At 45.6% G+C, this 12,342-nt stretch overlaps 1 protein-coding gene across 1 annotated transcript; it reads left to right on the top strand.

Moving 5' to 3' along the window:
- The first annotated feature begins 5,163 nt into the window (after positions 1-5,163).
- LOC139275571 (claudin-34-like) lies at positions 5,164-5,958 on the top strand. Its single transcript, XM_070892742.1, has one exon. The coding sequence runs from the start codon at positions 5,164-5,166 to the stop codon at positions 5,956-5,958; it is 795 nt and encodes a 264-aa protein (XP_070748843.1).
- Positions 5,959-12,342: the final 6,384 nt, after the last annotated feature.

Genomic DNA, 12,342 nt, shown 5'->3' with positions numbered 1-12,342 from the left:
ACCCAATACAAGTGCAGACCGGGCTTGTGTCATGACACCAACGCTCTTCTCAATCTTTCTCACCTTTAGCAAGCTCCTTACTGGAGTGGAGCTAATCTACAGGATGAATGGGAAATTGTTCAATCTCCTTCGCCTCCAGTCCAGAACCAAGGTTGTTCCAACCTCTGTCACTGAATTACAGTACACAGATGACGCTTGCATTTGTGCACACTTAGAGGCCGAACTCCAAACCATCGTGGACACCTATACTGATGTATACGAGAGACTGGGCCTTACATTACACATCCGTAAGACAAAGGTTCTCTACCAACCTGCCCCTGCCACACAGCACTGCCCCCCGATTATCAAAATCCATGACGAGATCTTGGACAATGTGGACTATTTTCCAAACCTCGGGAGCCAACTGTCAGCAAGGACATACATGGCCTTTAGTGTGCCAGTGCAGCCATTGGTTGCCTGAGGAAGAGAGTGTTCGAAGATCAGGATCTCAAACCCGGCACCAAGCTCATGGTCTACAGAGCAGTAGTGAAACCCGCTCTCCTATATGCTTTGGAGACATGGACTATGTACAGTAGGCACCTCAAAGCACTGGAGAAGTACCACCAACGCCGCCTCCACAAAATCCTGCAAAGCCATTGGCAGGATAGGCGCACCAACATCAGTGTTCTCGCTCAGGCCAACGTCCCCAGCATTGAGGCATTGACCATGCTCGATCACACTCGATCAGCTCCGATGGGCGGGCCACATTGTCTGCATGCCTGATACAAGATTCTGGAAACAAGCACTCTACTCAGAGCTCTGTCATGGCAGACGAGTCCCAGGAGGGCAGAGAAAACACTTCAAGGACGGCCTCAAATCCTTCTTGAAAAAATCCCTGCCCCAAGACCGCTCAAAGTGGAGGAGGAACATCTGAGAAGGCACTGAACACCTCGAGTCTCTTCATCAGGAGCACACAGAAGCCAAGTACAAACAGCGGAAGGAGCGTACGACAAATCAAGCACCCCATCCACCCATCCCTTCAACCACCGCCTGCACCCCCTTTGACATAGAAACATGGAAAATAGGTGCAGGAGTAGGCCATTCGGCCCTTCGAGCCTGCACCACCATTCAATATGATCATGGCTGATCATTCCCTCAGTATCCCTTTCCTGCTTTCTCTCCATACCCCTTGATCCCTTTAGTTGTAAGGGCCATATCTAACTCCCTTTTGAGTATATCTAACGAACTGGCCTCAACAACTCTCTGCGGTAGAGAATTCCACAGGTTAACAACTCTCTGAGTGAAGAAGTTTCTCCTCATCTCAGTCTTAAATGGCTTACCCCTTATCCTTAGACTGTGACCCCTGGTTCTGGACTTTCCCAACATCGGGAACATTCTTCCAGCATCAAACTGTCCAATCCCATCAGAATTTTATATGTTTCTATGAGATCCCCTCTCATTCATCTAAATTCCTGTGAATATAAGCCTAGTCAAGCCAATCTTTCTTCATATGTAAGTCCTGCCATCCCGGGAATCAGTCTGGTGAACCTTCACTGCACTCCCTCAATAGCAAGAATGTCCTTCCTCAGATTAGGAGACCAAAACTGTACACAATATTAAAGGTGTGGCCCCACCAAGGCCCTATACAAGGCCCTATACAACTGTAGTAAGACCTCTCTGCTCCTATACTCAAATCCTCTCGCTATGAAGGCCAACATGCCATTTGCCTTCTTCACTGCCTGCTGTACCTGCATGCCAACTTTCAATGACTGATGTACCATGACACCCAGGTCTCGTAGCACCTCCCCTTTTCCTAATCTGTCACCATTCGGATAATATTCTGCCTTCCTGTTTTTTCCACCAAAGTGGATAACCTCACATTTATCTACATTATACTGCATCTGCCATGCATTTGCCCACTCACCTAACCTGTCCAGGTCACCCTGCAGACTCTTAGTTTCCTCCTCACAGCTCACACCGCCACCCAGCTTAGTGTCATCTGCAGACTTGGAAATATTACATTCAATTCCTTCATCTAATTCATTGATGTATATTGTAAATAGCTGGGGTTCCAGCACTGAACCTTGCGGTACCCCACTAGTCACTGCCTGCCATTCTGAAAAGGACCCATTTATTCCTACTCTTTGCTTCCTGTCTGCCAACCAGTTCTCCATCCATGTCAATACATTTCTCCCAATACCATGTATATTTAATTTTGCACACTAATCTCTTGTGTGGGACCTTGTCAAAAGCCTTTTGAAAGTCCAAATACACCACATCCACTGGTTCTCCCTTGTCCACTCTACTAGTTACATCCTCAAAAAATTCCAGAAGATTTGTCAAGCATGATTTCCCTTTCATAAATCGATGCTGACTTGGACCGATCCTGTCACCGTTTTCCAAATGCGCTGTTATTTCATCTTTAATAATTGATTCCAACATTATCCCCACCACCGATGTCAGGCTAACCGATCTATAATTCCCAGAGTCTGTAGATCCAGCATTGGACTCATTAGTCACCTTAGAACTCGTATTAGTGTGGAAGCAAATTATCCTCGATTCCGAGGGACTGCCTAAGAAGAAGCTTTCTAACACCAATATTTAGTTGGAGGAAATTTCTGCTAATCTAGAACTGTATGTCGGGCAAGCAGTGAGACAAATCAGAGATAGTTTGGATGGGGAGTTGGAGGTGAGATGGAGCTGGGTGTCACGATGTGTTAGTTTAATAAGAGCCATGCTGAGCAGTGCTGCGGGTGCAAATCCGCAATGTTCTGTATCAATCGGGTTCTATCGGTGTTCCTGCCCGTCAATCAGCCTGGTCTATGGCGCCCTCTGTTGGCCACTCACTGACATAACCAAAGAGTTGACTTGACTCTTTGCCTGTTCAGAAACTTCCGTTCGATGGGCAGTTTGTCCAGATTGTATCAGTTATTGAATTAAAGCAGTGTTAGTCACACCCACACGAGTCAGTATGTGTAAAAGAACACGACATGAAACGCACAGTTGCCCAGACACTGATTTTCTGAATACAGGAGTGCAGTCTGAATGTGACTTTTCAAGGTAAAGATCTGACTCTGGTTCAGTTCATGGACTCCAGTGTGAAGGGTCTGAACTGAAAGTGAGAAGACCCTCACCATCCTTCACTGAAGATGGGTACACAGAGCATTTTTTTAATAAATCAGTGAAAAGAATGGAGCTTGAATTGAGAGGCTGGTTGGGTCATTGTGTTTGTGTTTCCCATTAGGAAAGAAAAAAAAACTTTAATTTATATAGAGCCTTTCACAAACTCAGGACGTCCCAAAGCACTTTACAGCCAATGAAGTACTTTTGAAGTGTAGTCACTGTTGTAATGTAGGAAACGCAGCAGCCAATTTGCACACAGCAAGCTCCCACAAACAGCAATGAGATAAATGACCAGATAATCTGTTTTAGTTATGTTGGTTGAGGGATACATATTGGCCAGGACACTGGGGAGAACTTCCCTGCTCTTCTTCAAAATAGTGTCATGGGATCTGTTACATCCAACTGAGAGAACAGACGTGTCCTCGGTTTAACATCTCATCCGAAAGACGGCATCTCCGACACTGCAGCACTCCCTCAGTATGGCACGAGGAAGTAGTGATACTGAAACACCAGCCCCTCATCATGGTCTCCTCCCATGTCCCAAAGGCAGCCGGTAGCTGGGCCTCACTGAACAGAAGGTTTCAGGCTCGCAGTGGAGTGGATGGGTGGTCGTTCGGCTCAAGGCTGCTTCATTGGACGGCATCAGGGAGGATGGAAATGGGAAAAACTAAACCCCGGCGCGGTTAAATATAAAAGAGCAATGGGGTTGGATATGCTGCTATTCCCCATGACAGTCGACCCAATTATCGTCAACACCTGTTAACCTGAACACTGACTCTCGATCAAGGCCTTGTGAATAGCCTCATCCCCCCCTAACCCCCCCCCCCCCCTTCACTACCTACCAACACTGACATTTGGGAGGGGGTTGGGAGCAGAGGTAGGGCGGACTTCAGTTGCAGATGAATGGATCTAATTGGATAGCTCTTTCAAAGGGCTGGCTCACACACAATAGAATAGAATCATAGAATGGTTACAGCACAGAAGGCGGCCATTCAGCCCATCGAGCCCGTGCTGGCTCTCAGCTAGTCCCATTTCCCCGTCCTTCCCCCATCACCTTGAAAATGTTTTTCCTTCAGGTACTTACCCAACACCCTTTTGGAAGCCATGATTGAGTCTGCCTCCACCACCCTTTCAGGCAGTGCATTCCAGATCCTAGCCACTCGCTGCGTAAATAAGTTTTTTTTATGTCGCCTTCGGTTCTTTTGCCAATCACCTTAAATCTGAGTCCTCTGGTTCTCGACCCTTCCGACAATGAGAACAGTTTCTCTCTATCTACGATGGGCCAAGTGGCCTCCTGTGCTGTAAAGGTAGAGGGGAGGGGGAGGGGTAGCACTACATAATGGTCTGCAATGGGGAAATGAGGAACACACATGAATTTGCTACAAGTAGTGAACAGAGGAGATTTTCTCTCACGATCTGTGTGCACACAAATACTAACTCTCTCATACACACATACACATTCGCACATGTGGGCCGCCTTACTCTTTGAGCAGTTTTGATACAACTCAAGTGGCTTGCTGGGCCACATCGGGTAGTTATTGATCAACCATGTTGGTGTGGGACAGGAGTCACATGTAGGCCAGACCGGGTAAGGACAGCGAAAGGACATTAGTGAACCAGACCGGTTTTTACAACAATCCAACAGTTTTGTGGTCATTTTTACGATGCTAATAAACTGAATTTGAATTCTCAAATTGCCACAGTGCCATTCGGTCTAGTGTGGCGTTGGGTGGAAAGGGTTTTAATGGCCAAGTGTACATTGGTTGGAATGCTAGTTTAATGTAGTTATGCTAAGTAACAATGACAGCTGATGACAATGAAGGCAACGTTAACAAAAGCTTCATGAACCAGGCCCGCTCGATGTGGTGGACTGGGTAGAGTTTGTTTGCAGCGTATCCTGGCAACCCACAGTATAGGAGCTTCGCATTACCAAACAAACCACCTTCAGTTCCTTACCTGCATCGAGCCGGCGGGTGAATTACTCTCACCGGGTCCGCGTCTGTTGGGGAAAATTCTTCAACGACTCAAAAAGCCAAGCCCAACCCAGTGACCTCGGGGGTCATGGGTCACCGATCCAGCGGCGCTCCCCTCCAGCTGGTGGCATTTGTGCTGGGCGCGGTGGGCTGGATCGGCGCGGCCGTTGCCGCGGGGCTGGTTCAGTGGAGAGTGTGGCATGTGAGCTCGGCGGAGATCACCTCGGGCATCGCCTGGGTGGGCATCTGGAGGGCCTGCCTGTACAGCCGTGTGCTGACCTCCCCGCCCTTCCAGATGATGTTCTGCCAGAGGATGGGCGCGGCCGATGGGTTTGTCCCGCCCGAGATCGCCGTGGCCCAGGGCCTGATGCTGGCGGCCGTTGTCTCCGGGGCCCTGGGCAAAGCCGCCACGGCCTACGGGCTGAGGAACGCCTACTTCGGCGGGGAGTGGCGCCTTGGCCGGGCCGACCATGCGTTCATGGCCGGAGGGGGCTTCCACCTGCTTGCTTGCGTCTGCGTGGCGTTCCCCACCGCCTGGAACTTGAACTCCGTGGTGAGCAACAGGGGCATCGCGTTTCCGCCCCGCTTTCACCTGCCCGGCTCGCCGCGGGAGCAGGAGGCGGGGGCGGCTGCCTACGTGGCCATTTTCTCCTCCGTCCTGCTCCTCGTCGCCGGGGTCCTCCTGGTGAGTTATCGGCGGCCTCTGCCTTTCTCCGGAGCCAAGGTGCACCCTTCCACCCATGACCTTCCCGACAGTGCCAGCCTGGTCTCCGAGGGCACAGTTCCAACAGAGAGCTGTCTGTTTGCGACGGGCGCCTCAGAATATTCCCTGTCCAGCTATGGAACGGACAATCGGGCCTTTAGTTCCCAGGAAAACCTTTAAGGATTACCGAGTGGGTGTGGATAGCCTGAACTAAAAGCCACGGCACAACACACATTCCCAGCCGAGGATTAGACATTGTGCAGTTCCTACGGGAAACAAGGAAGTTCTAAAAAGTGGATTAACTTCGTCCAGTGACTCTATGCCACACTTTATATCGGCCAACACCTTGGTCAAGACTGGGTTTGATACATCCTGCAGTTGGTTTTAACTGAATGCCTATAAAATGTATTTGATAAACTGTTGCTATTTATTGATACCTAACAGAGGGCTTCAAAATTATGAAGGGGTTTGGTAAGGTAGATATTAGAGAAGATGGTTCCACTTGTGGGGGAGCCCAAAACTAGGGGTCATAAGTATAAGATAGTCACCAATAAATCCAATAGGGAATTCAGGAGACATGTCTTTACCCAGAGGGTGGTGAGAATGTGGAAATTGCTGCCACCAGGAGTAGTTGAGGCGAATAACATGGATACATTTCAGGGGAAGCTAGATAAACACATGAGGGAGAAAGGTATAGAAGGGTATGTTGATGGAATTTGATGAAGAAGGGCGGGAGAAGGCTTGCATGAAGCTTAAACACCGACATGGACCAGTTGGGCTGAATGGCCTGTTTCTGTGCTATAAATACTATGTAAATCCAATAAAGAATTCAGGAGGAACTTCTTTACCCAGAGGATGCGTGGAATATTTGTAATAAGGTAGATGAATTAATTGCGCAGGCAGCTATTAAGGAATATGATATAATTGGGATTACGGAGACATGGCTCCAGGGTGACCAAGGCTGGGAACTCAACATCCAGGGGTATTCAACATTCAGAAAGGATAGACAGAAAGGAAAAGGAGGTGGGGTAGCGTTGCTGATTAAAGAGGAAATTATGCAATAGTAAGGAAGGACATTAGCTTGGATGATGTGGAATCGGTATGGGTAGAGCTGGGGAATACCAAAGGGCATAAAACGATAGTGAGAGTTGTGTACAGACCACCAAACAGTAGTAGTGAGGTTGGGGACAGCATCAAATTAGGGATGCGTGCAATAAAGGTACAGCAGTTATCATGGGTGACTTTAATCTACATATAGATTAGGCTAACCAAACTGGTAGCAATACGGTGGAGGAGGATTTCCTGGAGTGTATTAGGGATGGTTTTCTAGACCAATATGTCGAGGAATCAACTAGAGAGCTAGCCATCCTAGACTGGGTGATGTGTAATGAGAAAGGACTAATTAGCAATCTTGTTGTGCGAGGCCCTTTGGGGAAGAGTGACCATAATATGGTAGAATTCTTTATTAAGATGGAGAGTGAACTGTTGATTCAGAGACTAGGGCCCTGAACTTAAGGAAAGGTAACTTCGATGGTATGAGACGTGAATTGGCTAGAATAGACTGGCGAATGATACTTATAAAGGGTTGATGGTGGATAGGCAATGGCAGACATTTAAATATCACATAGATGAACTTCAACAATTGTACATCCCTGTCTGGAGTAAAAATAAAACGGGGAAGGTGGCTCAACCGTGGTTAATAATGGAAATTAGGGATAGTGTTAAATCTAAGGAAGAGGCACATAAATTGGCCAGAAAAAGCAGCAAACCTGAGGACTGGGAGAAATTTAGAATCCAGCAGAGGAGGACAAAGTAATACAATTTAATTAGGAGGGGGAAAATAGAGTATGAGAGGAAGCTTGCTGGGAACATAAAAACTGACTGCAAAAGCTTCTATAGATATGTGAAGAGAAAAAGATTAGTGAAGACAAATGTAGGTCCCTTGCAGTCAGAATCAAGTGAATTTATAATGGGGAACAGAGAAATGGCAGACCAATTGAACAAATACTTTGGTTCTGTCTTCACGAAGGAAGACACAAATAAATATCCGGAAATACTAGGGAACGGAGGATCTAGCGAGAAGGAGGTACTGAAGGAAATCCTTATTAGTCAGGAAATTGTGTTAGGGAAATTGATGGGATTGAAGACCGATAAATCCCCAGGATCTGATAGTCTGCATCCCAGAGTACTTAAGGAAGTGGCTCTAGAAATAGTGGATGCATTGATGATGTATAAACTCTGGATCAGTTCCTATGGATTGGAGGGTAGCTAATGTAACACCACTTTTTAAAAAAGGAGGGAGAGAGAAAACGGGGAATTAAAGACCAGTTAGCCTGACATCGATAGTGGGGAAAATGTTGGAATCAATTATTAAAGATGAAATAGCAGCGCATTTGGAAAGCAGTGATAGGATCGGTCCAAGTCAACATGGATTTATGAAAGGGAAATCATGCTTGACAAATCTTCTAGAATTTTTTGAGGATCTAACTAGTAGAGTGGACAAGGGAGAACCAGTGGATGTGGTGTATTTGGACTTTCAAAAAGCTTTTGACAAGATCCCACACAAGAGATTGGTGTGCAAAATTAAAGCACATGGTATTGGGGGTAATGTATTGATGTGGATAGAGAACTGGTTGGCAGATAGGAAGCAGAGACTCAGGATAAACGGGTCCTTTTCAGAATGGCAGGCAGTGACTCGTGGGGTGCCGCAGGGCTCAGTGCTGGGACCCCAGCTCTTTACAATATACATCAATGATTTAGATAAAGGAATTGAGTGTAATATCTCAAAGCTTGCAGATGACACTAAGCTGGGTGGCGGTGTGAGCTGTGAGGAGGATTTTAAGAGGCTGCAGGGTGACTTGGACAGGTTAGGTGGGTGGGCAAATGCATGGCAGATGCAGTATAATGTGGATAAATGTGAGGTTATCCACTTTGGGGGCAAAAACAGGAAGGCAGAATATTATCTGAATAGTGGCAGAGTAGGAAAAGGGGAGGTGCAACGTGACCTGGGTGTCATGGTCATTGAAAGTTGGCATACAGGTACAGCAGGCAGTGAAGAAGGCAAATGGCATGTTGGCCTTCATGGGTAGGGGATTTGAGTATAGGAGCAGGGAGGTCTTACTGCAGTTGTACAGGGTCTTGGTAAGGCCTCACCTGGAATATTGTGTTCAGTTTTGGTCTCCTAATCTGAGGAAGGGTGTTCTTGCTATTGAGGGAGTGCAGCAAAGGTTCACCAGACTGATTCCCGGGATGGCAGACTGACATATGAGGAGAGACTGGATCGACTGGGCCTGTATTCACTGGGGTTTAGAAGAATGAGAGGGGATCTCATAGAAACATATAAAATTCTGATGGGACTGGACAGGTTAGATGCAGGAAGAATGTTCCCAATGTTGGGGAAGTTCAGAACCAGGGGACACAGTCTAAGGATAAGGGGTAAGCCATTTGGGACTGAGATGAGGAGAAACTTCTTCACTCAGAGAGTTGTGAACCTGTGGAATTCTCTACCGCAGAAAGTTGTTGATGCCAGTTCGTTAGATATATTCAAGAGGGAGTTAGATATGGCCCTTACGGCTAAAGTGGGTATGGAGAGAAAGCAGGAAAGGGGTACTGAGGTGAATTGATCAGCCATGATCTCATTGAATGGCGGTGCAGGCTCGAAGGGCCGAATGGCCTGCTCCTGCACCTATTTTCTATGTTTCTATGATTATAATATGCAATTTGCTACGACAAGGTGTAGTTGAGGTAAATAGCATAAAGGCATTTAAGGAGTACTCTACAGACCACCTAATAGTGGAAGGAATGTGGAGGAAGAAATATGCAAACAAATTAGGGAAATGAGTAAAAAACATAGAATAATAATCATGGGGATTTCAACTACCCCTAAATTAATTGGACAGAAGAAGTAGATAAAGGAGATAAGGGACTGGAGTTCTTATAGTGTGTACAGGACTCCTTTCTAGCCCAATATGTAAAATGCCTGACAAGGGAGAATTCGCTATTGGATCGAGTAATGGTGAATGAACCAGAGCAGATTAAAAAAAAGTAAAAGTAGGGGAACATCTAGGAAATAATGACCATAACATAAAAGGCTTTTAAGATAATAATTGAGAAGGACATAATTATGACAAAAACCAGGGTAATAGGTTGGAGAAAAGCCTATTTTGAGGGGCTGAGAATACAATTTGGGAAAATAAAATCGACAACAATAGTATAAAACATTCAAACAATGATGTATAACAGCAATGGGAAACATCTAAAACAGTGTTCAACAGAGTCGCGGATAAAATGTATTCTGCTAAAAAACAGGAAGAAACTAAACACTAATGAAGTACCATAGATAAATGGTGATTAATTTATAGCGGGTACGGTAGCATAGTGGTTTTGTTACTGGTCTAATAATCCAGAAACCTGGACTAATGATCCGGAGATATGTGTTCAAATCCCACCACTGGGGCAGCTGGGGAATTTAAATTCAGTTTAATTAAAAATAGTTACCATAAAACTACCAGATTCTCATAAAAATCTTTAGGTTCTTGAGGGACATTAATGTCCTTCAGGGAAGGAAATCTGCTGTCCTTACCTGGTCTCTGGTCTCTGGCCTTTTTGTGAGTCCAGACCCACACAATCTAGTTGACTCACAACTGCCCTCTGAAATGGCCCAGCACACCACTCAGTTGAACAAAACCGCTACGAAGAAATATTCTCATTGTGGGAGATCCTTCACCTCACAGACTGCAGCGGTTCAAGAAGGCAGCTTTACCACCACCTTTTCGAGGGTAATTAGGGATGGCCAATAATTGCTGTCCTTGCCAGCGATGCCCACGTCGCATAAACAAATTTTAAAAACTAAGGGAAAAATTGAGGGTGAGGAAAGAGGCATACACTAAGTACATGGACAGCAGGGGAGAGCATGACAAGAGAATATGAAGAGATTAGGAGAGAAGTCAAAAAAATAATTAGGAAGGCAAAAAGGCACTATGAAATTAAAACATAAATCATATGCTACAGGCTTACAAATAAAAAGGAAAGTTGGGATGGGAATAGGGCCACTAAGGGATGGACAGAATAAAATCACAGGCAGCGACGGCAAAATGGCAGAAATATTAAATAATTACTTTCCTTCAGTATTCAGGAAGACAGATCAGGTGGACATGATATCAGATCATGAGATTAAAAATAATACAACTGCATTTAAACTAAAAAGGGGAGCAATAAATAAGCTAATCAAACTCAAAGACCATAAAACACCATGATTACATCTGTGCATTTTAATAGAACTTAGGGAAGAGATAGCAGAAGCATTACTACACATATTTAATAATTCATTCGAAGAAGGTGTAGTGCCAAGGGACTGGCGGATAGCTAATGTAATACCTATATTAAAGAAGGGAGATAGAACATGCCCCGGGAACCTTAGACCAGTCAGCTTAACATCGGTGGTAGGAAAGATAATGGAATCCCTAATAAAGGAGAAAATAGAAAAAACATCTAGAAACTAAAACTATAATAATGAATAGTCAGCATGGATTTCAAAAAGAAAAGTCTTGCTTGACCAACCTCATTGAATTTTTTGAAGAGGTAACAGAGAGAGAGAGTAGACAGGGTAATGTAGTAGATATAATAAATCATAGAATCAAAGAAACAATACGACACAGAATGAGGCCATTCGTCCCATCATGTCCGTGCCGATCGAAACAACTACCCAGCCTAATCCCAGCTTCCAGCACTAGGTCTGTAGTCCTGTAGGTTACGACTCTTTAAGAACATAAGATCATAATAAATAGGAGCAGGAGTAGGCCACCTGGCCCCTCGAGTCTGCTCCGTCATTCAATAAGATCATGGCTGATCTGATCATGGACTCAGCTCCACTTCCCTGCCCGCTCCCCATAATCCTTTATTCCCTTATCGTTCAAAAATCTCTCCATCTCCACCTTAAATATATTCAATGATCCAGCCTCCACAGCTTTCTGGGGCAGAGAATTCCACAGATTGACAACCTTCTGAGAGAAGAAATTTCTCCTCATTTCAGTTTTAAATGGGCAGCCCCTTATTTTGAGACTATGTCCCCTAGTTTTAGTTTCCCCTATGTTTAGTTTAAGTGCACATCCAAATACTTTTTAAATGTGGTGATGGTTTCTGCCTCTACCACCCTTTCAGGCAGTGAGTTTCAGACCCCCACCACCCTCTTTCTCATCTCCCCTCTAATCCTTATACCGACTACTTTAAATCTATGCCCTCTGGTTATTGACCTCTTTGCTAAAGGAAATAGCTCCTTTCTATCCACTCTATCTAGGCTCCTCATAATTCTATACACCTCAATTAACTCTCCCCTCAGCCTTCTCTGTTCCAAGGAAATCATCATCCTAGGCAGTCCCTCGGAATTGAGGAAGACTTGCTTCCACTCCTAAAGTGAGTTCCTTGTGGCTGAACAGTCCAACACAAGAGCCACAGGTGGAACAGATATTCGTCGGGGGGAGGAGGGGGGGTGGGAGTGATTTGCCGCACGCTCCTTCCGCTGCCTGCGCCTGACCTCTTCACGCTGGCAGCGTTGAGATTCCAAGG

The sequence above is a fragment of the Pristiophorus japonicus genome, chromosome 11 (assembly GCF_044704955.1).
Source record: "Pristiophorus japonicus isolate sPriJap1 chromosome 11, sPriJap1.hap1, whole genome shotgun sequence".
NCBI classification, from domain to species: domain Eukaryota; kingdom Metazoa; phylum Chordata; class Chondrichthyes; family Pristiophoridae; genus Pristiophorus; species Pristiophorus japonicus.
The sequence above is the reverse complement of the archived record's forward strand: the minus strand, read 5'-3'. Positions and strand labels throughout refer to the sequence as shown.